This window comes from Mus caroli, chromosome 6, assembly GCF_900094665.2.
Source record: "Mus caroli chromosome 6, CAROLI_EIJ_v1.1, whole genome shotgun sequence".
NCBI classification, from domain to species: Eukaryota; Metazoa; Chordata; class Mammalia; order Rodentia; family Muridae; genus Mus; species Mus caroli.
In genome coordinates, this window is record NC_034575.1 from 25536288 (window position 1) to 25559300 (window position 23013).

Consider the following 23013-nt stretch of genomic DNA (forward strand, 5'->3'; position numbering starts at 1 on the left):
GTGTGTGTGTGTGTGTGTGTGTGCGTGTGTGTGTGCGTGTGTGTGTGTGTGTGTTCTACAGTCTTTCAGGTTAGGTGGCGGCAGCTAGGGAAAGGGAACCCATGAAGTGCTCCCCTTCGCTGTGCACCTCCTCAACCTCCTCAGCCTCAGGCAATATAGATGATCCTTTATAGCCCACACTCCCTTGTGTTTCCTTTTTAGAGTTAGAGGTGTTCTTCCTCCTTCTACCCCCACAGTCTTTTGTGGTTAGATATACAGAGGAAGACAAGAAAGAAGCAATCATCTTTGAAAGTGTAAAATCTGCCTCTGTGGCTGCCCAAGCAACTCTTTCCACTCCACTCTGTCTCTGTGGCTTCCCCTTCCCTTCCCCCACGGCGTGTCTCACTATTCATGCTGATGCTGCAGCCTGAACTAGACCACACAATCTGGGCACTAGCGCTCATCATGGGCTTGGCGTGCTGAGGTTCCCACTGCCGTGGAGCACGTCCAACCCTCATGTTTTATGGTCTGGTTCTACAGTACTCAGCACTGGCCAAGGTGGTCTGGAGCATTTTCATGCTTTAAAACTGATCATTCTGGCTTCCAAATGAATTAAATTCTAGCTTTCAAGCCGTAGCTGTTATTATTATTATTATTTGAACTGAATGTGCTGCAATTTGATTTGATTTAACATGGCAAGCTCCATCTTGCACCTAAATATGGTAAATGAAAAACACTCAAAATAATTTTCATTTCTACAGCGTTGCCTCTCTTTAAACCTTGAGTCTCAGCCTAACTTCTGATCAAAGTTTTTAATGCTTTTAATAAATGACATAAACTCGTACTGCAAAGCACTATTCTGAATTTTTCTTCATGTTTGGGTCAGAAACTGAGAAAAAAAAATCCTGTCTTAAACCCCCAAATGTATTTTCGAAATTATACCATACTTACTTTGTTATTAAAAATTTACCATGGATTCATCACAGAATAAAAATCCACAATTTTAGGCTTTTGTTTATGATTACTGTCATCATTATTTTAGCCTGTTTTTATCTTAGGACACACTCTCTATTATGATAGTAAGGATGCAGTGTACTCCTAAACTCAGATGGTGTCTTTCTGGAAGCTCACAAGCAATTGGGGCTTCTTGGGAGGCCTAACGCCTTCTCAAGAGAGAGCCTGAGTATGTTTCAGAAGATGCTCCCAGGCTACTAAGAACCAGGCAAAAACTAAGTAAATCTGTTTTAGGAGCTTTGGGTTTTTCTTTCTTGGATCAAAGCTCTCTTCCTACTTTTGAGGGGGGGAGGATATACAAAGGGGAAAAAAAGAAAAAAACCAATATTCCTTAAATGTCTAATATAAGCCTTTTGACCAGAGAGCTGACCCAGGAATCCCACAGCAGAAACCATCAACTCTTCCTGGACCCCCACCCGTCTTCCTGCCGCAGCTCTGAACTCAAGTGTGGACTTGCCAGTCAACACAATGAGGTTCTGAACAAAAAGCCAATTAGTTTGCTGTTCTGCGTCTTACAGTCTTATCCTTAACACACTTGACACAAGCACCCTACTGACGGGCTCTTCCTGTCTCCTTCACCGTGTGTGGTTGAAGTGGCCGTGTCTTTAGGTTTGGGGGAGCTTTAGGCAATCTAGGAAGAAAGCTTGGAGAAAAAAAAAAGCCTCATCAATTTGCCCAGCAATGCAGCAACTTAGCAATTATTCAAGGATTAGTGTTCCCAACCTCCTGGTTTCTTGTATGGTTCATAGACCCACCTGGCTCTTCTACTGGCGTTTTATTGTAACTATTAGTGAAGACTGAACCCCAGGCATCCTGCATGCAAGGAAAGAACTCTACCTTAAGCTATGGCCACGGTTCTCCTGTGGTTTTAAAAACATTATAACTGTGGGAAGTGTTCCTTCTTTGATCACAGGACCATCTGATGCTACAAACTCCCTGAGGAATGGAAAACAACAGCCAGCCTCATTGATTTTATCTTTTATTAAAATACTGTAGTTACAACTAATACTGTTTCTACTAACAAACTATCTGAACTTTATTTTTATATGTGTATGTTTTTTAAAATTCTACAGTGCTGGGGATTGAACCCATGGCCATATATGTACTAAGTGAATGCTCTACCATTCAGCTATGTGCCTGTTCCTGAAAGTTAATTTCTTCACTGTCAACACTTCCTGTGGGTTGCACTGCACTGCATCCTATATCAGCAGACCCCCCCCCCCTGGGACGCTCAGAAGCAAGGGCTCCCCCACGCCCCCATCATTTCTTTTTCCTACTGAAGGAAAAAGGCAGGAAATAAAAAACCTCTTGTATTTCACAAATACCTGGGGAAATTATGAACAAATCTAAAAGAGGTAGTAACAAAGTAACAAAGGCTCTTTTCTTTCCAGCCTTTCGCTCCTCTCCAGGTATGGAGAAGACAGCGGAGGGTTTCCACAGGGCTTCAGTTGGAGAGAGGAGACACTGAGGACTGTCCCCAGGCCCTGTAATGACCCAGTAAGTATGAACAGTGGCACTTTATCACCAGTTTGCTAGTAGTGTGTTAAGTAAGTGCTTTCTCTTACTACATCTAATTGCAACAAAATTACTGGAAACAGAGGAACTTCATAGGTCATTTATTTACAAACATGTCTTTTATACCAGAGGAGCCTGAAAAGCTATCAGAGAACTAATCTTTTAAGACTTTAAAAAATCAAGTATTATTGCCAAATTTTCCTAAATAAGACTAATTAAAAAGCCAAACAAAGGAAACTAAAAGCTCAGCAGCTGTCCAATGCCCAACACTGAACGGAGCTCCTAGCTCGAGTGGGGAGGGTGCCAGCGGCTTGCCGGCTTTTCCAGCACAGTCTTAATGGCTTTCCTTGAGCTCGGCTAACCTTCATTTTCTAATGGCCCTACACTGGCTTATCCACCAGGAAGTAGCTTTTCCCTCCCCGCATTCCTGCAGCAAGCATTTATCACTGTCTGGACTGCCTTATCTACCTTCTTCAACAGAGAGCCCAAGGCTATTTATCTGTGCACATCCATAAGCACACTCACAGGCTTCACGCCTGTGTTCTAGCGTAGGAGACACTAAAAAACCTTGGCTGGGTAGAACAGACTACAAAACTCTGCTGTCTTAAAATTCCTTAGGGTAAGTTATTTTATAATGTAAATGATCCCATCCGGATTTGGCTTGTGTTTCACACACCCAATTTTCTGACTTTCTTTAAATGATGAGGTACAACTTGATTGATACACAATTATATTACAGGGTACACGTATGAGCCACCGACTCAGGTAGCCTAGAAATGCCTAAGGTGGTATTTGGTTTCTGCCTTGTTTACCACTGAAGTTGCAATGAAGGATGTCTAACAAGAGCTCCCCAGTTTGAATCAAGAGAAAGAAACAAGTCCATCAGTAGCCTATGCAAAGCCGGAGCACAATCATCCACCGAGCGACTCAGGGCTTTGAGGTTTTCCCCACTGGGGTCCTATAATTTAATAATGTTATTTGTACTGAGCATGTAACAAAAGCAAATGCTTGTGAGCAGCAGTAATCTAGAGAGGGTGAGATTTATAAGGCAGGAATTCAGTTGCTAAGAGACAGCTCCACGGCTTCATTTTTTTTCCTCAATATTTCCCTCCTCTATGGAGAAGTTCTTTTGGCTCAGAAGGAGCAGGAAGCGTGAAAAGGGGCACAGTGAGCCTTTGTTAACCCAGGGGAGTTATATGTGGGTCTACAGCTTTCTGGTTTGTAAAAGCCTTTCACATACATTCATTCCTTTGACGAAAGAGACAAATCAAATACCAAATAAAAATGAAGCGTGTGCAGCCTGTAATGAGCTTGAGTGCCTAAGATCAAAACTATTAGCGAATATTCAGGAAAAGTAGAGACTAATGAAGAGAAAAGGGAAGGATTAGTTGTGCAGATGTAACAAAAGGAAGGTGGCACCCACAAAAGTGAAAACCACGCTACGGAGACCAGTGGAGGAGGGCTGCGGGATTTTAGAGCTGCAGACATGCCTAAGATTGAAAACAGCACAGGGCGACGGCTCTGCAATGAGCCAAGACGAGCAGGGTTGGAGCATACGCTCAGTGCAGTCTGTGGCTGCAGAACATAGAGCTGGGACAGGACAAAATGCCCGCAAGGGAGCCTCAGAGGCCAGCCCCAGGCACAGTCTGGAGGGCCTGAGGAGATCCACCTAGGCACCTATGACACAAAGCAGTGCTGGAAGCTCAGTGTAATTTTGAGACGTCGACAACAGCGCTACCAGGGCACAGGTTTCTGTGAGAAGTGGGTTCAGGAGGACAGAGACAAAAGAGCCTCTTCCAAAAGGAAGGGAGCAGCCTTTCAAGAATACAAGACATGCCACAGAATTCTTGATTTTGTGTGTGCATGAATGATTCTAAATTAATCACTATTTCATAAGAAAGGATTAAAGGCTCACCCACTTAGCCTAGAGATGAGAACTGCTCATTCATTCTGCCCATTTCCATGTCTCTGGCTGCAGAGCTTAAAAACGTGCCAAGGTGAGACCTTCTCCCTGCAGCACAGGCTCTCAGGTTCCTCTTAGTGTTTTCTTAAGGAGGACTCCTCAACACTTTTACCTATGGCAATGCTAACCTTTGGGCAAAATAAAGTTTTCAGGGCTGCTGTGCCCGAGAGCCCCCAAAGGCTGGCAGGCTGTCCATATAACCCACAAGTTCCGCACACAAAAATATTTGAAAACTCGAACACTAGAGATCTCTCCCTAAAGCTGATTGATGGCTAAATGTGAAACACACACCAAATCAAATGCTAGGGCAGGATTTTGTTCCCATACTGACTATAAAATATTTGGGGGCTTGAAGCAATAAGGCATATTTTGGCCCTTCCAAAAGCTATTATAGAACTAGTTTGAGAGACTTTTGCTTCTAGGGAAGATGGGTAGATGTAATTTACCCCTTTAGTTAAGTCCCACAAAAACCCCAGACAACCCACAGCATGGGAGCATACATCTGAAAATCATATTTCTGTTAAGAGTCTAGTATCCAGAATAAACAAAAGAACTTACAATGTGGAAAAATAACCACTTTTAAAAATGAGCAAATCATCTGAATAGACATCTCTCCATAGGAAATATACAAGTGCCAGTAAGCACACAAAATGGTATTCACCATCGTTAGTCATCAGCAGCACACAAGTTAAATCCAGTAAGATACTCCATCGTGGCAGTCTTAACCAAGACGATGGGCCAAGCACTGGTGAGGGTGTGGAGAGGACACACCCCTCCCACCCTGCTGATGGCACGGTAAAGTGGTATGGCTTGATTAGAAAAATTTGGCATGTCTTCAGAAAAAAGGAAGTATCATATGACCAGTAATTCAACTCCTCAATATATACACAAGAGAACTAGAAACACATGTACACAAGAACTTGCATATACTGATGCTTTTAAAACACACCATGTCCAAAAAGTGTGGAATACCCATTTAAAAGGACATTATTTGGCAACGGAAAGGAATGGGGAGCTGACTTATGCTGTGGCATGAGTATGCCTGGAATGCACTACACTATACAGTGCTCAGAATAGGCAAGTCCCCAGAAACAGAAAACAGGCCAATAGTTCTCAGCATAGTTAAAATGGTAATTCTCTCCAAACTGATAAATAATTTGTATAAAAAAAATCAGCCCTTTTATAAATGTGAATAAAATTACTCTAAAATGTATATGGAAAGGCAAGGGAATAGTTAAGAGAATTTTGCAAAGAAGAATGGAATGAGAATAATGAGGCTAACCCACCCCAGGTATCCAGTTTGCTGTGAGGCTACATTCATCAAGACTGTGTGGTATTAGAAAGAGGCTACATATATAGATCAAAGGGACAACACAGAGACCAGGAAATAAACCCACATACATATCTCCTGACTGTTGACAAAGATGAAAGTGTCAGTGCAGGAGGACACCCCTAAATTAGAAAGCCAGTCTTCATCTAAATCAGCTGACTTTACATAAAAGCAGTTCAAAATGTATCTCGAACTTAAACATAAAACCTAAAGACTTTCAGGGGAAAAAAAAGGTGTCTGGGATGTAGTTTAGGCCAAAAGTTCTTAAAGTAGACGATGGGATTATGATTATGAAGAGAAAACAGATAAAAACGGACCTCATCAAGATGAAAAGCTTTCCTTCTTCAAAGATGGAAAGAGGAAAGGACAAGTTACAGACGGAGAAAGGATACCTGCAAACCATGCCACCCGCAAGGCTGGGTGTCTAGACTACATACGGAACTGGAAAGTCAATGCTAACAATGCAAGTAATCCAGGCAGCAGGGCTTTCAGCAAAGATGACAGAAAACAAGCAGGTGCACAGACACTCCTGCTGAGCTCCTGGGCAGGCGTGACAGGGTGATGCTATGCTTCTGAGAAGCCTCATCAGGATGGGTAAAACTAAGAGTGTGATGTCAGATGCCAACTGCAGGTGAAGGTGTGCAGGCTGTCATCACTCATCTCCTGCTGCTGTAGCCACTCTGGGAAACAGTTTGACAGTTTCTTAAAACTGGAAGGGGAGGCGGGAAGATCAGGAATTCAAGGCCAGCCTGAGCTCTAGAAGGACTATGAGGCCAGTCTGAGCTACTTGAGACTTTGTCTCAAAAAGAGAAATAACAAACTAAAAATCAAATTGAATCAAACCAAACTACAATATGACCCAGCAACTGTGGCTCTAGGCATTTATTCCAGAAAACAAAAAACAAAAAACTAAGACCTGCTCACACAAAAATCTGTAAATCAATACCTACACCACATTTAAAAAAAAAAAAAAAAAAAAAAAAAAAAAAAAAAAAAAAAAAAACTATCACCAATAGCAAACAGTATTAAGATGCTTCAACACGTAAGTGATTAAATCAAGTATAGCCATACCAGGGAATACCAGCCAGTAACAAAGGAACAAGCTTCCCTTATACAACAACACTTGAGCTCCACAAAGTTTGGCCCTGTGAAAACAGCCCACCCAGGCTGAGCGTGGCTCTGCGGTAGAGCAATAGCCTAGCATGTTTAAGGCTCTGTGTTTGCTCCTCAGCGATATACATGTACAGAGAGCAGGGAAAGAGATGGAGAAGTGGAAGGCTGTGTTCCATGCAGCTCCATACATGTAGCACTTGGAAGAAGACAGAATGAGAGACTGGAAATCTGCAGTTGTGAGGTTCACAGAGGGATGGAGTGACGCGTGGGCAGGGCTCCTAAAGGGCACGTGGCGGCCTCGGCGGGCATGGCAATGCGATGCTCCCCGCACAGCTTGGCTGTACCTACTGATGCTGTCATCACCATGGCAACAGTGCAGGTTCAGAGACACTGGGTAAAGGGTGTGTGGAATTTCCATTTCATTTCTTACAAGCGCATATGAACCCACAATTATCTCAAAATAAAAAGCTTAATTAACAAAAAGCATTTAAAAACTCTCGGGATATAAAAAGGTTCCAACATTTAATATGCACTACAAAATCAGATGTTAAGTACTGCATTAAAAATTAAAATTAATTTCAGATACCATTATTAAGTCAAATTTTGGTTATGGCTTGAATTGAAGAGATAGAAGGGGGTGGCACAAATTCTTATTAGATTTCCATGAGAAAAAACTTATGAAGGTATAGATAAATTAAGATGTCTGGAATAAACCTGGGGTCTTAAATATTTATTTTATTTTACTTTATGTATTGTGGTACAAGAAAAAGAACTGAGAAAAATCACAAAATCCAGGTCACAATTTTCTCCTCTTAAACAGTAATAATATTTCTACTTGCCCATCACCCAGGATATGTATAAGAGTAAATGTCTGCGTAGCACAGTAATGTTTCAAAGAAGTAGTACATGCACATCTGGTCCACTACAAACGTTTGCATCTGTGCGAGTGAGGAAGTGTCGAATGAAGACAGTGATTTGCAAGAAGCCTGGGGAGAGGGGCAGGCCATGGGAGCAAAGGCAGCTCCCCTTTACCTCCCTCAGGTGCCTTCAGATACCGAAAACTGAGTTGTGAGGCAAAGGCTGAAGGAAAAAGAAACAAGCAATCCAACCGTCACAAGACTGTAGATCCACTGGGATCTGGGCAGCATCAGAAGCAGAACTCAGAGAGATGCAGACTGGATTTTGTGATTTTTCTCAGTTCTTTTTCTTGTACCACAATACATAAAGTAAAATAAAATAAATATTTAAGACCCCAGGTTTATTCCAGACATCTTAATTTATCTATACCTTCATAAGTTTTTTCTCATGGAAATCTAATAAGAATTTGTGCCACCCCCTTCTATCTCTTCAATTCAAGCCATAACCAAAATTTGACTTAATAATGGTATCTGAAATTAATTTTAATTTTTAATGCAGTACTTAACATCTGATTTTGTAGTGCATATTAAATGTTGGAACCTTTTGGAAATGATCAGGACGGCTTTCTTACAACCTGCCTTTCACTGAAGGGTAGCACTAATTCAATCTCAGCTGCTATTGTAGTTTCTTATTCAAGGCAGTCTGACTTCGAGTGAGGCCTGGGGTTCTAATTGCAAAAGCCACAACCTGCAGCCATCCTCCTGTCTCCCAGAGTCCACACTTACATGTGCAGTTGGCACTCTGCAAACATTGGACCTAACAAACACATGTATAATCTGCTGCTGTCAGTTTGATGGAGTACACTTAAGGTACTCCAAAATGGAGTGTGACCTCCTGGTGTTTACTCAGGGTCAGCCCTGTAACTTATTGAACAATGGCTTCAACTCCTAGGATTTCCTTTTCTTCATTTAGATGACTTTTAATGGGGTTAGCAATAACAACTGAGTTTACGTGAGTGCAAATTTTTTACTGATAGTCTAAAAACAACTTTCAAAGACATCAGGTAAAGCAACAAGGCACTTCCAGCTATGGCCGATCCCAGTCTGCTGGGCACTTTCCTGTCTATCAATAGCTACTAGGAGGTTTCTGTTTGTTTGTTTTTTTACACTTGATCTTAGCCAAAAGGCCTAGAAGCGATTTTGTTTGTTTTTTTTAATTCTGATTCTGAGTTTTACTTACCAGTATCCAGTCTTGACTTGACATGTTGATACCTTGGGTTCTGTGGTATCCGTCTGGTCAGATACTGCAAAAGAAGAAAGTTGACAAGGGAGGGAGTTAACGTGAGGAACATGCTAAAATTTCAGACTCTAAAGATGAGTGAGGTTCAGAGGATCAACTGTCCCTTCCATGCAGGACTTTTAAGAATGACATTTCCTTGGGTGTAGGTAGTTACCTTGTTTCTATCAAAACATTTCCACATTTTATCAAAACAATCCTCAGAGTAGTGTGTGCAAAGAAGAAAACCTTAAAAAGGATGTCCTCCAATGAGGTAGCTCTGCTGTCTTCTTTTAAGGTTATTCTTTGCGCGTGGCTTCAGGGCCCTCTCCTCGGGACACTTCTAGGTTTTGTCCACAGCTCCCTATAGTATGGCAAGCGGGATCCAGATGCTGCAGATGCTGGCAGGCCAGGGTCCCCTCTGTAGGCTCTTTGGAGCCCCACAGATGTCAGCTATGGCATTCGTTCTGTAGCAGCTGAGGCTCATGTTGGGCTCGGGTGAGCTTATGGCCGGCAGAGGTGTCTATGTCAGACTTGCCTTGTGTTATGCTGGGTTCTGGTAGTTAACTCTGTGAATCCAAGGGCAGACAATCCCCCATATTAAATTCCTGTGGTGAATGCAAAAGCCACTAAGGAAGGGCAAGCTCAGAATAAAGAGCTTTCTTGCTTTGGCCTGTCTCTGGTCTAGAGATACGGAAAGCATGCATGTGTTTTGTACAGGTAACTTCCTCATATGTCCCCATGTTACACCCGTGGGGATCTCTCCTCCCCACCCTACAACCCTATAACTGCCCAAAGTGCCTTTCCTCAGCTTCTCCTTGGCAAAACCTTTGTCCACTGTGAGGCTGCCTGGAAACAGGCACTCTTGCCCCCTGGCTGGCAAAATATGGACCCCACCCCATCCTCTGAAACTACAGCTTTCCCCTGAGCTAGGATTTTCTCGAAGACAGGGACAATGTCCGACTCATGTGAGTGGGACATAAGTACATCTATTATTGCTACAGTAGGTCAGTGATCATTTGTCTGAGGACTGAACCATCCTATCTAGTTCCTAAGGAGAGAATATCAAACTTACAAAGACTGTATCACTTCCCTTTGAAAACAGCAAGGGGCAAGCATGCAGTTGGGAGGACTGTGAAATGAATCACACATCAGAATACCTTTCTAAATGGCCTACACAGTAAAAAAAATATATAGCCTAGTCCACTTCTGTGGTTCATGTAATACCTGTTGGCCAATGTTTTTGGATTTTAGAGACCAAGAGGCACTAGAAAAGATGTTTACTACCAATCCAATGACCTGAATTCCATCTTTAAGACCCACATGGTAGAAGGGGAGGACCAACTCTGGGAAGTTGTCCTCTGACCTCAGCACTGTGGCATACACACATACAAGGATACACACACAATGTCATTTTTTAAAAGCTTATAAAACAAAATTGGGGCACCTACAGAAAATTATCCATTTTTAATTTTGCCAAGTAAGTACATAAACTCCTCACAACTTCCACTTGCTAATTTGTTTTTAAGGTAAGTATATTTACTTTTTAATTAAATTTACTTTCACCACATGAAACATAAAACCATCTGCTTTTTTTTTAGCACTGAGGATTGAACCCAGAGCTTCTCACATGCCAGGTAACCACACTATAAGACTCTCAGCCCCACCGTCTGCCACTTCAATTACCTGAAAGGTAAAAGAACAAACAAACAAACAAAAAAGAAAAGAAAACAACAACAACAAAGCCCTCAGGGTAAAGAGTTGGGTTCCTTCATGCTATTAAAAAGCCAGTTATATTGTCTGTGCTCTTCATTCCTCACCAGGCAAGGACAACACTTAACACTGAGCACCACTCCTCTGCTACTACTTGCAAGCACTAAGCTGACCTGCCCTCAGAAAAAATGGGGGAAAACCCGTTTCTCATTGTGATCTGTAATGGCTGCCTAGAAGAGCAAGCCACTGTGATGTCAGTTTCAATACTTTCCCAAGACAAAGATGGTGAAAGAATGGAATACAAACATGGAGAGAGACTTAGGTGGAGTTTCCACAGGCAGACAATATCATGAAAAATTAAATAGTGAACTAAGTCCAGCAAAATCTCTCTCTCTCTCTCTCTCTCTCTCTCTCTCTCTCTCTCTCTCTCTCTCTCTCTCTCACACACACACACACACACACACATGTACACACTGTTTCACTTATCTTACGCTGAGGGACTGTTCCCCCCCAGTCTATATTTTTATCATTTCTATACCATATTTCCTGTTTTTTACTTTTGTTTTGTTTCCTAGCAGAGTTTCTTTTGAAAAATTCCAGGCTGGTCTCTGCTGAACCATGGAGATTTGTCCATACCTAAGCCAAAATAGCTGAGAAGTGAGGGTGCCTCTGGGGAGCAGGTGTGGTGGGGTGGGATGGTACGGGAAGGGAGTGTGGACAGCTGCAGCTGCTGAGGCCTCCCCGCCCCCGGTTTTCCCTTACATGGACTAATGAGAAATCCATATGCTGCTGGAGAAAAATGTCAGGTTTCTTTCCAGAGTTCTCGTTTCAGTTCACTTTCTCAGCCTGATCTGGGACCCAAGTCGACATTAAGCTCTGTGTGCTGCTTTTCCAGCAGGGTACCACAGGCTCTAAAGAGGAGGCACACTTTCCTCCTGAAAACTCCTGCCTTTGGGATGGCGGCTTCTTGACCTACTGACCAACTAACTGGCTTTGTTTCCAGGACATACACAGGCTGGAATGGTGAGGACTGAAAGTGCTGTGAGCAGAAGCTGTTTCAAAGGAGACTAACCGTTCCTTCCACAAAGACTTAGTACAATTCATTCCAAGGACATCTATTCCTGAGTGCCTAGTAGAAGTAGGTCCCTATGTGAGACACAGAGGCAAAAACAGGCCTGGCTATCAGCTCTTGCTCCCTGCCTGCCGATATATAGGTGTCAATGTGATGAACAAAGAGAGGGAACAGAGGGGGATGGGAACTCGAGACCAGTCCCTTAACAAGACCAAGGGTCAAGAACTGCTTCCTAGAAGGTATTTGCTAAACCAAATTCTGAAGGTCGTAGAGATTAGTCAAGCGTCAAAAGTAGCAGTGGGCCCTCTAAGGCCCTGACATACAGAAGAGCATGAAAACAACATGCAGGTGACTTCTCAAGGAATCTAGTGGTCAGTGGAAGGCATGGGTACTGTGGGCTATGAGAGAACAAATGCCACTGGAGAACAGAGCCAGGGCGGACATCACAAAGCGCCTTTTATCCAAAACACCTAAGGCACTTGCATGGTGTTCTGTCAACCAGTAGACTCTAATAGATGCAATTTCACCAGCTCTGTGCCCAGGGACATTTATCAAGGTCTGGAGACATTTTGGATTGTCACAACAGAGTAGTAGGGTGTACCCCTAGCATTTCCTAGGAGAGACAAGAGACACTGGTCAACATCCTATATATCACTGAGCCAGCCCAGATGTCAACAGTGTGGAACTTGAGGAGCCCAAGAGAAGATGATGGGAGGCCACTGAAGGATTAGGGAGGAGTGATGAGATCTTATTTATCTTTTGGGATGATTGATCTGCACAATATGGAGAATATGATCATAGTCAAGAAAAGTATAAAAACCAGTTGAGAGACTTATGTTAAGGGATAGGAAGCCCTAAAAAGAAGTTTCAAGAAATCTTTGAAATGGGAACTGGAATTGTAGCTCTGTGGTAGAGTGCTTGCCCAGTGCCCCCATCTTTAAAATGTAAAGTCAACATGGCTGCTCACAGACCACTGTACAAAAGAGGGCAGGGGCACCATAAGCCCCAGAGAAGGCAGCCAAAGAAGCATATTTGCAAAAGCATCATGTGTGACATTTGGGGACATATTAAGTATGAGATGTTTGTAGGTTACCAAAAAGCTGGCGATATGGATGTAGAGATCAGGAGAGAGCCAGGCTAAAAAACGATTTGGGAATTACCAAAGCCATGGGACTAACCAATGTCACTCTGGGAAACACAGTGTACACTGAGCAGAAATTTCTTCAGGTGGAGAAGAGAAGCCTTGGCTGGGATTCAGAATAGGCCAAAGAGAGTGGATTACACAAATTACAGAAGAGTTATTGGAAGAAGCAAGCAACCAACACAGAACAAAGTTGTCAAACCCAACAACAAGAGGTCACAAGAGAGCAGGCAAACAGGAATCCAGATCAAGCAACAGAACACTCAAATTTGGATTAACAAACCACCAGGTCATTGTTGATGTGCCCTGATGGGAGCAGTTATTGTAAAAGTAACATGGGCAGAAACAAAATCAAAGGGTCAGACAGGGTCTGAGAAGGGGTGGAGGCAGTAAGGAGCCAGATGGTCTTTTGTATTTTCTCCCCAGAGTTGCCAAGGTGAACTCATTCTGTTTCTCTCTGCCTGGCATTGTTTATGTGTTATGGGAGGAGAAAGGAGAGATTTAAGGACACTTACAGGTGAATGAGCAGAGGCCCGGAGCCCAGGTAGGAAGGACAACTTTTCACACATATTTAAAATAAAGATGTAAGGTCTGCAGTCATGTTGAAGTTCATCAAGAGAGTTCAAGAAGTTGGGAAAGTTCATGTTTATAAATTACTACAGGCTTTTTGGAAATAACCAAATATGTCAAAGGGGCACATCACTAGAGAGGCAGTGTTTAAGTCACTTTCTTGTGTCTGTGATAAATACCATGACCAAAATCGACCCCAGGAGGATGAAGTCATTTGACTACATGCCCTGACCATTGTCCACCTTGAAACAGGGGCCCAACCTTGTACCTCTCTCAGTATTTATTACAATGGAAATGCCCGCCAAATACAATGAAGCTGAGCACAATGTTGCACACCTGTAACCCAGCACCTTTGGAAGGTTAGGTGGGAAGATTGTGAGTTCTAGGCCAACCAGGGCAACTTTGTAAGATGCAGCCCCCCCAACTCAACACACAGAAAGGCACATGCATAAACACACACACACACAAAACATGAAGGCCCATGCACATATCAGTACCACAGGAGTAGTACACCATCTGAGGCTCTTAGAAGTCTGAAAAAAAGGCCATTCAGACATTGGGTTGAGAAAACAGGTTTCGTGGAAGAATGGGTACTAGATAATAAGAGAGGTGGAAAAAGTATTCCAAGTGGAAATAAATTCTAACAGCAAAGCCATTTTAAGGGGATGTTTGAAAAACAAATTGTTCTATTTGCTGAAGAAAGTTGAAAGCAAAATGGCAACTGCTCCTTTCATTTAGTAAGCATGTCCTATGTTGTTTGACATCTGACTAAGCATTTAACTGTTAGCCACTGTGAATCTGACCTCCTGTCAGGGTTTTCATGGGAGCTCGCTGGTGCGTTTTCATGAATGTCATGAAGCCCCGTGAAAAATTCTGTGTATGCTGGGATCCTGGGTTGCCACCAAATTTCCAAAGGGTTATGTAATCTCCGAACCTCAATAGCCATTAGTAAGTATGTGGGATCGTGGGTGATAACCCTGGACCTGGAGAGGGAGGCTCCACATGATGAGCCTGACTAGAGACCAGCTCCGAGAGATACAATCACAACAGTATTTTAGTAGAACACTGCTTTGCATACCGACAGACTATGCAAAGTAAAACATAGCTTTGTAAAGATATGAATGCTAGAAAAGAAAGATTAATGAAAAGTTCGCACAGGACTTTTCTGAAGAAAAATTACAATAACACAGAGAAAACCACCGGCAGTAGATGCCTGAACCACAGGTGCTTTTCTGATTCACCGTCTCTCTACAGAGGACTCATATGCTGGTTGGCACACTTCTGTTTTTTTCTTTATGTCACTGTACATTTGCTTCAGAATCTCCCTCCCTGGATGTCCACAAATGAGGGGACTGAGTACTGGTCCTTAGGTAATCTCACATAAAATAGGTTTTCTTCAAAGAGGAACTTTTAAAAATGGGTGTCTTAATTGACCCAGTTATGTTAATATAAAACAGCCATCTTGGCCCAGACTCCATGTACACTGATAGCTTCCTCAGTAGCTACTACTCATGATGGAGTCAAAACTTCCCATCCCAGTAGACTGTGGCTTTTCAGTCTGTTGACTGAGAGATGAAGCCTATGGCTTTCCTCATCTCCAGATTCTGGTGACCCTGGGACGCCGAGGGAAGTGACACACTGGTGAAAGACAGTACAGCTTCACCTGGCTCTCTTGAGCCACTTGCTCTTAGGACTCAGCCACCAAGTACGGAAAGGTGCAGGTCACAGGGAAAAGGACATTTGTGAGAGCTTATTATCTCCAACCAACAGACTGCATTGATGGACATACATATAAATGGAGGTTTTCAAGAAACTGTAGCTTCAGGCTGCCTGCAAAGTCACATGAGTTTTTCATGAGAACCATCTAGCAGAGCCAGAAGAGAAAGAAAGAAGAGTTTCTATCAAGCTACTAAGTAAGGGTATTATTTGTAACAAATCAACATATTACAGGTGTAGTGCCCTACCCTTATTCTCTTCTGCCAAGATTCTTAAGTCTAACATTGGCAAAAGTCACCACTCTGTTTGGACTTTACTATCATCCACTGCAGTGACTACTGTCCCCACCATTTGATTATGGCTCTCATGCCAGCTAGCTAACATCAAAAATCTACTCGCCAAACATAATGCATACTTTTTCTGAAACTTTCTTGATCCACCTATACCACAGGAGAGAATATTAAAAACAACAACAAAACCTCCACCTGTTTCTACTGCATTGGCTTCAGAAATCTCTCCTCAACATCCCACTGATACATGACTCATTCCGTTAATTACAGTGTTTCTCAGGATTCCATCTTCTCACTCAGTAGACACTCTCTGAGTCAGATTTACACGGATTTCCTTTCACACACTTCCAATCTCTAAATGGTGTGATTTTACCCTTAACTTCTTCTTTCCGTTTCAGATATATATTCACTTATTCAAAAGTGTCTGTGGAGCTACTGTGGCTGACAATGGCAGTGAGGATTAGGCAAGGCAACTTTATCACACTTATCGTTCTTGTAAGCACGTCAGAAAACATACAAGGAAGTAATATGATGATGATGGTGGTGGTGGTAGTGGTGACAATGATGGTCTGGAAGTGAGAACAGACAGAACAGACACACCGGCTTTCACTTCCTCCCAAAACTGCAGTAAGGACTTCATTAAGAAATACCTTAAGGATATAAACAACCCTGAATGCAGAAAGAGGGGGAAGTGATGGTGACTGAGCACTACCCTGCTCAGACCCACAGAGAAGCTGGTGACTATGGAGGCAGAATTCTAGGGAATAGGGAGTTACGTGGCTGGCAGAGGAACAGGCCACGTATAACTCAAGACTGACAACTGAAAATGACTTGACTGGCTTGTGACAGCTGAATAAGTGCCAGGGAAAGCCCAGGCCAAAGAATCGGCTGCCTCAGGTGTCCCCTACAATGGGAAATAAACAGAGTGGCTGAGTAAGGGTTCATGAAAGCTCTTGGGAGCTGGGCCACCCTACACACAGACTCGCCACTGTATTTTGACAATTACCCCTTGCCCATCTTGGTAAATGTCACCATCTGTTGCTCACCATCAACAGGCCTCTTCTCAATAAAAAATAAAAATATCTCCATCACCTTCTAAAATCTACTCAGAGACATAAATGGACAGCAGGGGGTTAAAAGAAATCTGAGGACAGTATCGGTGTCGTTATGAAAGGACACAAGTGGCCAGCTGGTAAAGTGCTTACATGTGCTCCAGTCCCTAGCCCTCACATCAAAGGCTGGGCATGACGGGATGTATGCACCTGTAAGCCTAATGGTGGGAGCCATGGGCAACAGGGTATTAACCAGGATGGGGCTAAGCATATTCCTGAAGTTCACGGACCAGCCAGCTGAGTTCAAGCAATGAACTCCAGGTTCAGTGAGACTGTCTCCAACCAGGAGGCGGGGAGCAGCAGAACAAGACTCTAAATGCTGAATTTTGACCAGATATTCACGGGAATGAACACCTGTGCCTGCATATACCACACCTACACCCACGAATCAACTCTTTTTGTTGTCTGTTTTTTTGAGAAGGGACTCACTATGTAGCCCTGGCTGTCCTGAAACCCACTGTGTAGACCAGGCTGGCCTTAAACTCACAAAGATCTTGTCTGTGCCTCTTGAGTTCTGGGATTAAAGGCCTGTACCACTGTGCCTGGCTTCACAAGTCAACTTTTAAAAAACACAAAAATAACATTTTAAAAGAGACACTAGTGAACATCTCTCTCCTTATATCCACTGTGAGGACACCCTAAGAAGGCAGCCATCTATAAGCAAAGGCAGTCCTTACCAGAACTGGGATCAGCTGGCACCCAGAGCTTCAAGACATATTGTTAAGTGGGGAAAAAAAGTAAGTCAAAACACCATATGTACAATATAGCATTTATGGAAAACAAAATTACAATACAAATCTCCCTTTGCCACCTGGCATAAAATTTTCAGTATAGTATATAGAGAGAAAGTTTTGGAAAAGATAATTATGGAAAAATTATAGTGATAGTGATGTAGGAAGTTTTCCTACATTATAAAAATGAAAAATAAAATTTGATAGTAACAATTACAGTGATAATGATGTAGACACATTCATAAGTATAGAGTCAAAGTAAAGGTATATAGAAACTCCAAGAAAAACAAAAGGCAGTAAGGAATTTTAATCCTAATTATTATCTGTTGTTCAAAAACAACCCCAATATTTATTCAGTCAGCAACAATGGCAACAAAAAGGAAATAAAAGGCTCAAGCATTCTAGCAGGAAGCTGAGTGTGGAGGGAGGTTCATACTTGTAATCCTAGCACTCATCAGGCTGAGGCTGAGGCTGAGGCTGAGGCTGAGGCTGGAGGACTACAGTGAGCTCCAGTGTGAGACCCAATCTCAAAAAAGAAAAAAAAAAAAAACCCACAAAGACATTTTACTGAAGACGTTCTCTACTTGACAGATAATCACATGATAAGATTGCCAGCCTTTGTGTCCATTAGAGACTACAAACTAAAACCATAATGAGGGTTGGCGAGACGACTCAGGAGGTAAAGGCACTCACCACCAAACCTGGCAACATACATGGTAGAAAAACCAACTCTCATAAGTTGTCTTCTTACCTTCACCCCACCCCCGCCCCACACGTTTTTAATCCCACAATGAAATAACATGATGTATCTACATTGACAATATCAGATGTTACTAACATTTTGCAAAATCTAAAATTCTCATACACTATTAACAGGAATGAAAAGTGGTACAGCCTCTCTGGAAAAAAAAATCACACAACATTTTCTATGAAAACTAAACATATGCTTACCATATAACTCAGCCACTGTACTCCTGGGTACCTATCTATCTTACAGAAATGACGATTAATGTCCACACAAAAGCTGAAATCTCTATTTCTAATAGTCCCAGACTGAAAGCAATCAAAATGTTTTACACTGACTGGATGAGTTAATGAGTGAACAAACCAGTGTATCCAGACTACAGAGTACTAGACTACCCACACTGAGAGTACTCGTCAACAACTAAGAAGTCAACTACATGCATCACCCTGAGGTGTCTCAAGGACACTATCCTGAGTAGAAAGAGAAAGCTATCTGAAAAGGTCGTACACTGGATGACTCTATTCCTATAGCTGGCAATACAGAAACAGAAAACATATATTTGTGGTTGCCAGGGATAAGAGCAGTAAGAGAGGAAAACGGGTGTGATTGGGAGAGGTGCCATGAGGGAGCTATTGTGGTAATGAAGTAACTGTAGCTCTGTGCATATGCACACAGGTGGTGAGATAGCCTACAACTATACACAAGTTGTACAAGCTTTAATACTCTAGTTCTGATGGCGTACTACACTGTGGAAAGCTGACTAAAGGGCACACGAGACCTATGTACTATTTTAACACCTTTCTGCAAATCTATAAAAATAACGCCTTTAAAAAAGGAACATGGTGGGGAGGGTATCGGGGACTTTTGGGATAGCATTGGAAATGTAAATGAGGAAAATACCTAATAAAAAATATTTTAAAAAAAAAGGGACAACTGAAAAAAAAAAGGAACATCGGGGGGAAAAATAGCTCTTAAAAATGAAAATGACGGGGGTCTGGGAGACATCTCAGAAGAATGATGGCTGGGCGCCTGAGGATCTGACCTCGGTTCCCAGAACTCATGTGAAAAGGCTGGGGTGATATCCCAGTGCTAAAAAGACAGAGATAGATGGATCTGAGATGTATGGTCAGCCAGCCTAGCCCAACTGAATCCCAAGCTAGTGAGAAACTCTGTCTCAAAAACAAACAAACAAACAAACACAACCCAGGATCAACAGCATCTGAGGGGAGTACCCGAAGTTGCTGACCTACACATACACAAATACCCATACATTTGGATCCTGCACATATACCTACACACATAAAACTCACACATATATACATACATACACTTACACAAATACCTATATACATGGATCCTGCACATATACCCATACACATAAAACTCACACATATATACATATATTCACACACATATATAGGCTTTCTCTCTCACACACACAAACACAGCAGAAATCACAATCAATACAAGAATTAGAAAATAAAGTGCGTGCTCCCTCCTTCTCTCCCTCCCTGTTTTTCAAGGCAGGGCCTTGGCTGTCCTAGATCAGGCTGCAATAAAAGGTGTAAGCCACCATCACCCAACATAAACTTAAATTTCTTAAAGCAGAAAGACAAAAATAGGAGATAGACGTGGAAAAAAATCAGAACCAGTTTACATGGGTATAATATCAAAATGCTGAACCCGAGAAAGAAGGTGGAGGAAATGAAGTCAACTGTAAAATAACTCAAGAAAAAATTTACAGACTAGAAAGATATAAGGTTCTGGTGTTTACCAAAGTGAATGAGAACAGGCCATCACAAGGGATCCTTTTGTGAAGTGTTCTAACACAGGGAACAAAATGAAGCTTCCTGAAAGGAACAAGTCACAAAGCAACAGGATGGCTTTGGATTTTTCTACAGACACACTGGCTGCTGGGTCACAGCACAATGTTTTCAAGATGTTGTTTTCCAACCATGAAATCTATCTTCAGCCACACACTCAGGGAAAAAAAAAGAAGAAGAAGAATGGAGAATGGAGACAGTTTTAGATAGGATATTTTGGGTACAAAAACACATATGCATTCTTTCTCAAGAATTCCTGGAAGCGGCCCTCCACTCAAAGAAGGCAGTAAAGACAGCAAGTGTTTACATCCTTCCTCTTCTGACGGACTCTTTGTCCTATATTTCCGGCTTCCTTCATGAGAGCCTGTGAATGGTCCCAGCTGGGGATGGAAGTCATCTGCCTTGATGCCCTCTCTCAAGGGCAATCATGCTTGATGGTGGGTTTTATACCTAATAGTTCTCTTTCATTCTGCCCCGACTTCCTAGCATCAGTTCAGACATATGGCCACATAACCACCGCATCAATGTCTCCGCTCCTTGCCATGGCCTGTCCAACTCCATCCACCACAGCGTGGCTATGATGGTGCCTAAAATGCAAGTCTGAGCACATGACTAAAACTCCTTAAAAGCTTCTTGCGTGCTGACCAATAGGCAGGACAATGGTATCCCCAATCTTGAACTACCCAGCCCACCCCACCCCCCCATCACAGGCATCTAATATTGATATTATTTTAGTTGACAAAACATAATTTATTTCTAGGAAAAAAAGGTTGACATGCACACACTGTGCAATTATTAAATTAAGTTAGTAAGTATCGTCATTACCTCCCTTGTTGTGAGGAGAGGTTCGGAATTTTCTCTTGGCTAATCTGAGATGTACATTAAATTTATATTTTAGTCACCCTGCTGTCCCATCTCAAAAGTTTAGTTCTCCTAACAAACTTTCTACCCTGCGACCAGCATCTCTTTGTCCCAGACACTATATCCCTAACTTCTGGTGACCATTATTCTAATTTCTACTTCACTGAGTTGGACTTTAGACTCCAAACGTAAGTGACACTGTGTAATATTTACACATCACTATCAAGGCTTAGTAGTGGAGGCACATGCCTTTAAATTCCAGTATCTATGAGGCAGAGGCAGGTGGATCTCTTTAAGTTTGAGGCCAGCCTAGTCCACATAGTGAGTTCCAGGACAGCAGGAGCTACATAGTGAGACTGTCTCAGAAACAAACAAACAACAACAAAACCAACCAAACAAACAAAACCCCCCACCAAAACCATAAAATAAAATAACAGACATTACTATCTTGGCACTCCAATACACATGCCACAGTTTCCGAAAACACCAGGCATTCACCAAGAAATCCAAGACCTACAACTGGTGTTTGCTATGAAGGTGCAGAAGGCCCCTCTCAAATTGCCTTTTGTTCTGCGGAATCCTACTGGGACTTGGTCGGAGTTGAAGCTCTCCGTAGCTTTACACAGGGTGTTCTAGCAAGCTCTTCACCTGACTCACGACTGGCCTTGATGGGCTGGGGCCTTTTCAGCTCAAGAACGCCCCTCCTTCTCTCAGCTTGAGTGCTGTCTTTCCGCCTACATCTCTCTCCCGAAGCTCACCGGTTCCCATCACTAGACTGAACTCTACTGTAGAGGCTCTGTCGTTATCTTTGTAGGCCTGGTTACTTGTTTGGTAAGGGTCAAATAACACTGGGTGACATTAATCTGCTACAAATGCACAAGGGCACTGACGGTAAAGGAGAACAAAGGGCCCTATTTTGCTCCCTTTGCAAGGGCGGCTTGGTCTGGGGTACCCCCACTCAGAACTGATGGGCCCCTTCACCTCCTTCCATGTTTGGGGGGGGTCTTTGATTTTTACTTTGTTTGCAGGTGTCACTCCTAGACTGTAAACTCTTTGAAGGCAGGGGCTGTGTCTTTTTGTACTTGGCTCCTCCAAGCCTCAAACATCGGTGTCCGGTGGGTCTTTGTGGGGCGAGCACGGCCGGCATCGGCGGGTGCCACTGACGTGGAGCCTCGGCCTGCCCCGCCCCAGGCCCTGCGCTCGGCCCCCTCCTCACGCTGGCCACTTCCCGCCTTCCGGGCGGCGGAAGTGGCCGGCTGTTCGTCCCTGCCCACGTGGCGCCTTTTCCGGTGCGCCCGCCCCCTCCGGCTCTCGGGTCCGGACCTGGCCCTCACCTCAGGATTCCCAATGTGCCTCCGGGCAGACATATTTGCTCCAACCGACCACGCTCGGGGTTCTAGCCTCACGTCTGGCCACTAATCTAGCTTCCTACCCCCCTCCAGCCCCAACTCAGCCGCCTCCCTGTAACCTCTCTTCCGATTGGCTCGGCTGCCCAGGCCAGCCAATAGAGGCTTCGTTTACTGCTTCGACCCGGGCGAGGGAGAGCGAGAAGCCGCTCAATGGTTGCCAAGGGCAACGTGGGACGCCCGCTAGCGCAGCTTGGATCTTGGCGCCCAGCTCCTGCTTGAGCGCGGCAAGGAAGGGGGAGGGGCTCCGGCGCCTGCGCAGACCTGAGAAGAGGGGTCTGGCCTCAGGCTGGAGAGAGAACACAAATTCACCACAGGTCCCCCCAACCCTTTGTAAAGCCTTTCTAACCAAACATCGGGGCTACTTCTTCCACGGCAGAGGACATGATTTGTGCCAGGGATGTTCAACTGGAACGAGAGTACATAGTTTATTATGTTCAGGTCTTAAGTTATTATGCAAATTATGCAAAATATCATGAGTAAACGCAGTAATTATTGTTGCTCTAAAAGCTTTTAGTCTAGCGAAAGAACAGCAACCTTAATTGCAAAGAGCACACACCGTTCAGTGGTTCATCATTCATTTAACAAGTATTTAATAAGCACCTTATGGAAGAAAGCTGCAGTATGTTTTGTGGAGGATGGGAAAGATGACTAAAATCCGATCCCGTTGTCATGGAAACCATTGTGACTCCTGCCACCAACCACCACCTGTTCTCATTCCAGATCTGAAAATTAAGTCCTAGCACCTTTACAAAACAATTACCCACACAGTTTGACTCGGCTCCT

At 43.3% G+C, this 23013-nt stretch overlaps 1 protein-coding gene across 2 annotated transcripts in view; it reads right to left on the reverse strand.

Annotated features, from left to right (window-relative positions):
* The window catches only part of Cep41 (centrosomal protein 41), a 40670-nt gene extending 18399 nt beyond the window's left edge, over positions 1–22271 (reverse strand). Inside the window, exons 1-2 of one of the 2 annotated variants that reach the window (XM_021164732.1) lie at positions 22156–22271; positions 9012–9075 (exon numbers count right to left, since the gene is read on the reverse strand). In XM_021164732.1, the coding sequence (XP_021020391.1) occupies positions 9012–9075; positions 22156–22188 (97 nt within the window). In that variant the 5' untranslated portion in view covers positions 22189–22271. Of the gene's footprint in view, positions 1–9011; positions 9076–21469; positions 21518–22155 lie in introns of those variants that run through there. The other variant, XM_021164734.2, reaches the window with a different exon arrangement.
* Positions 22272–23013: the final 742 nt, after the last annotated feature.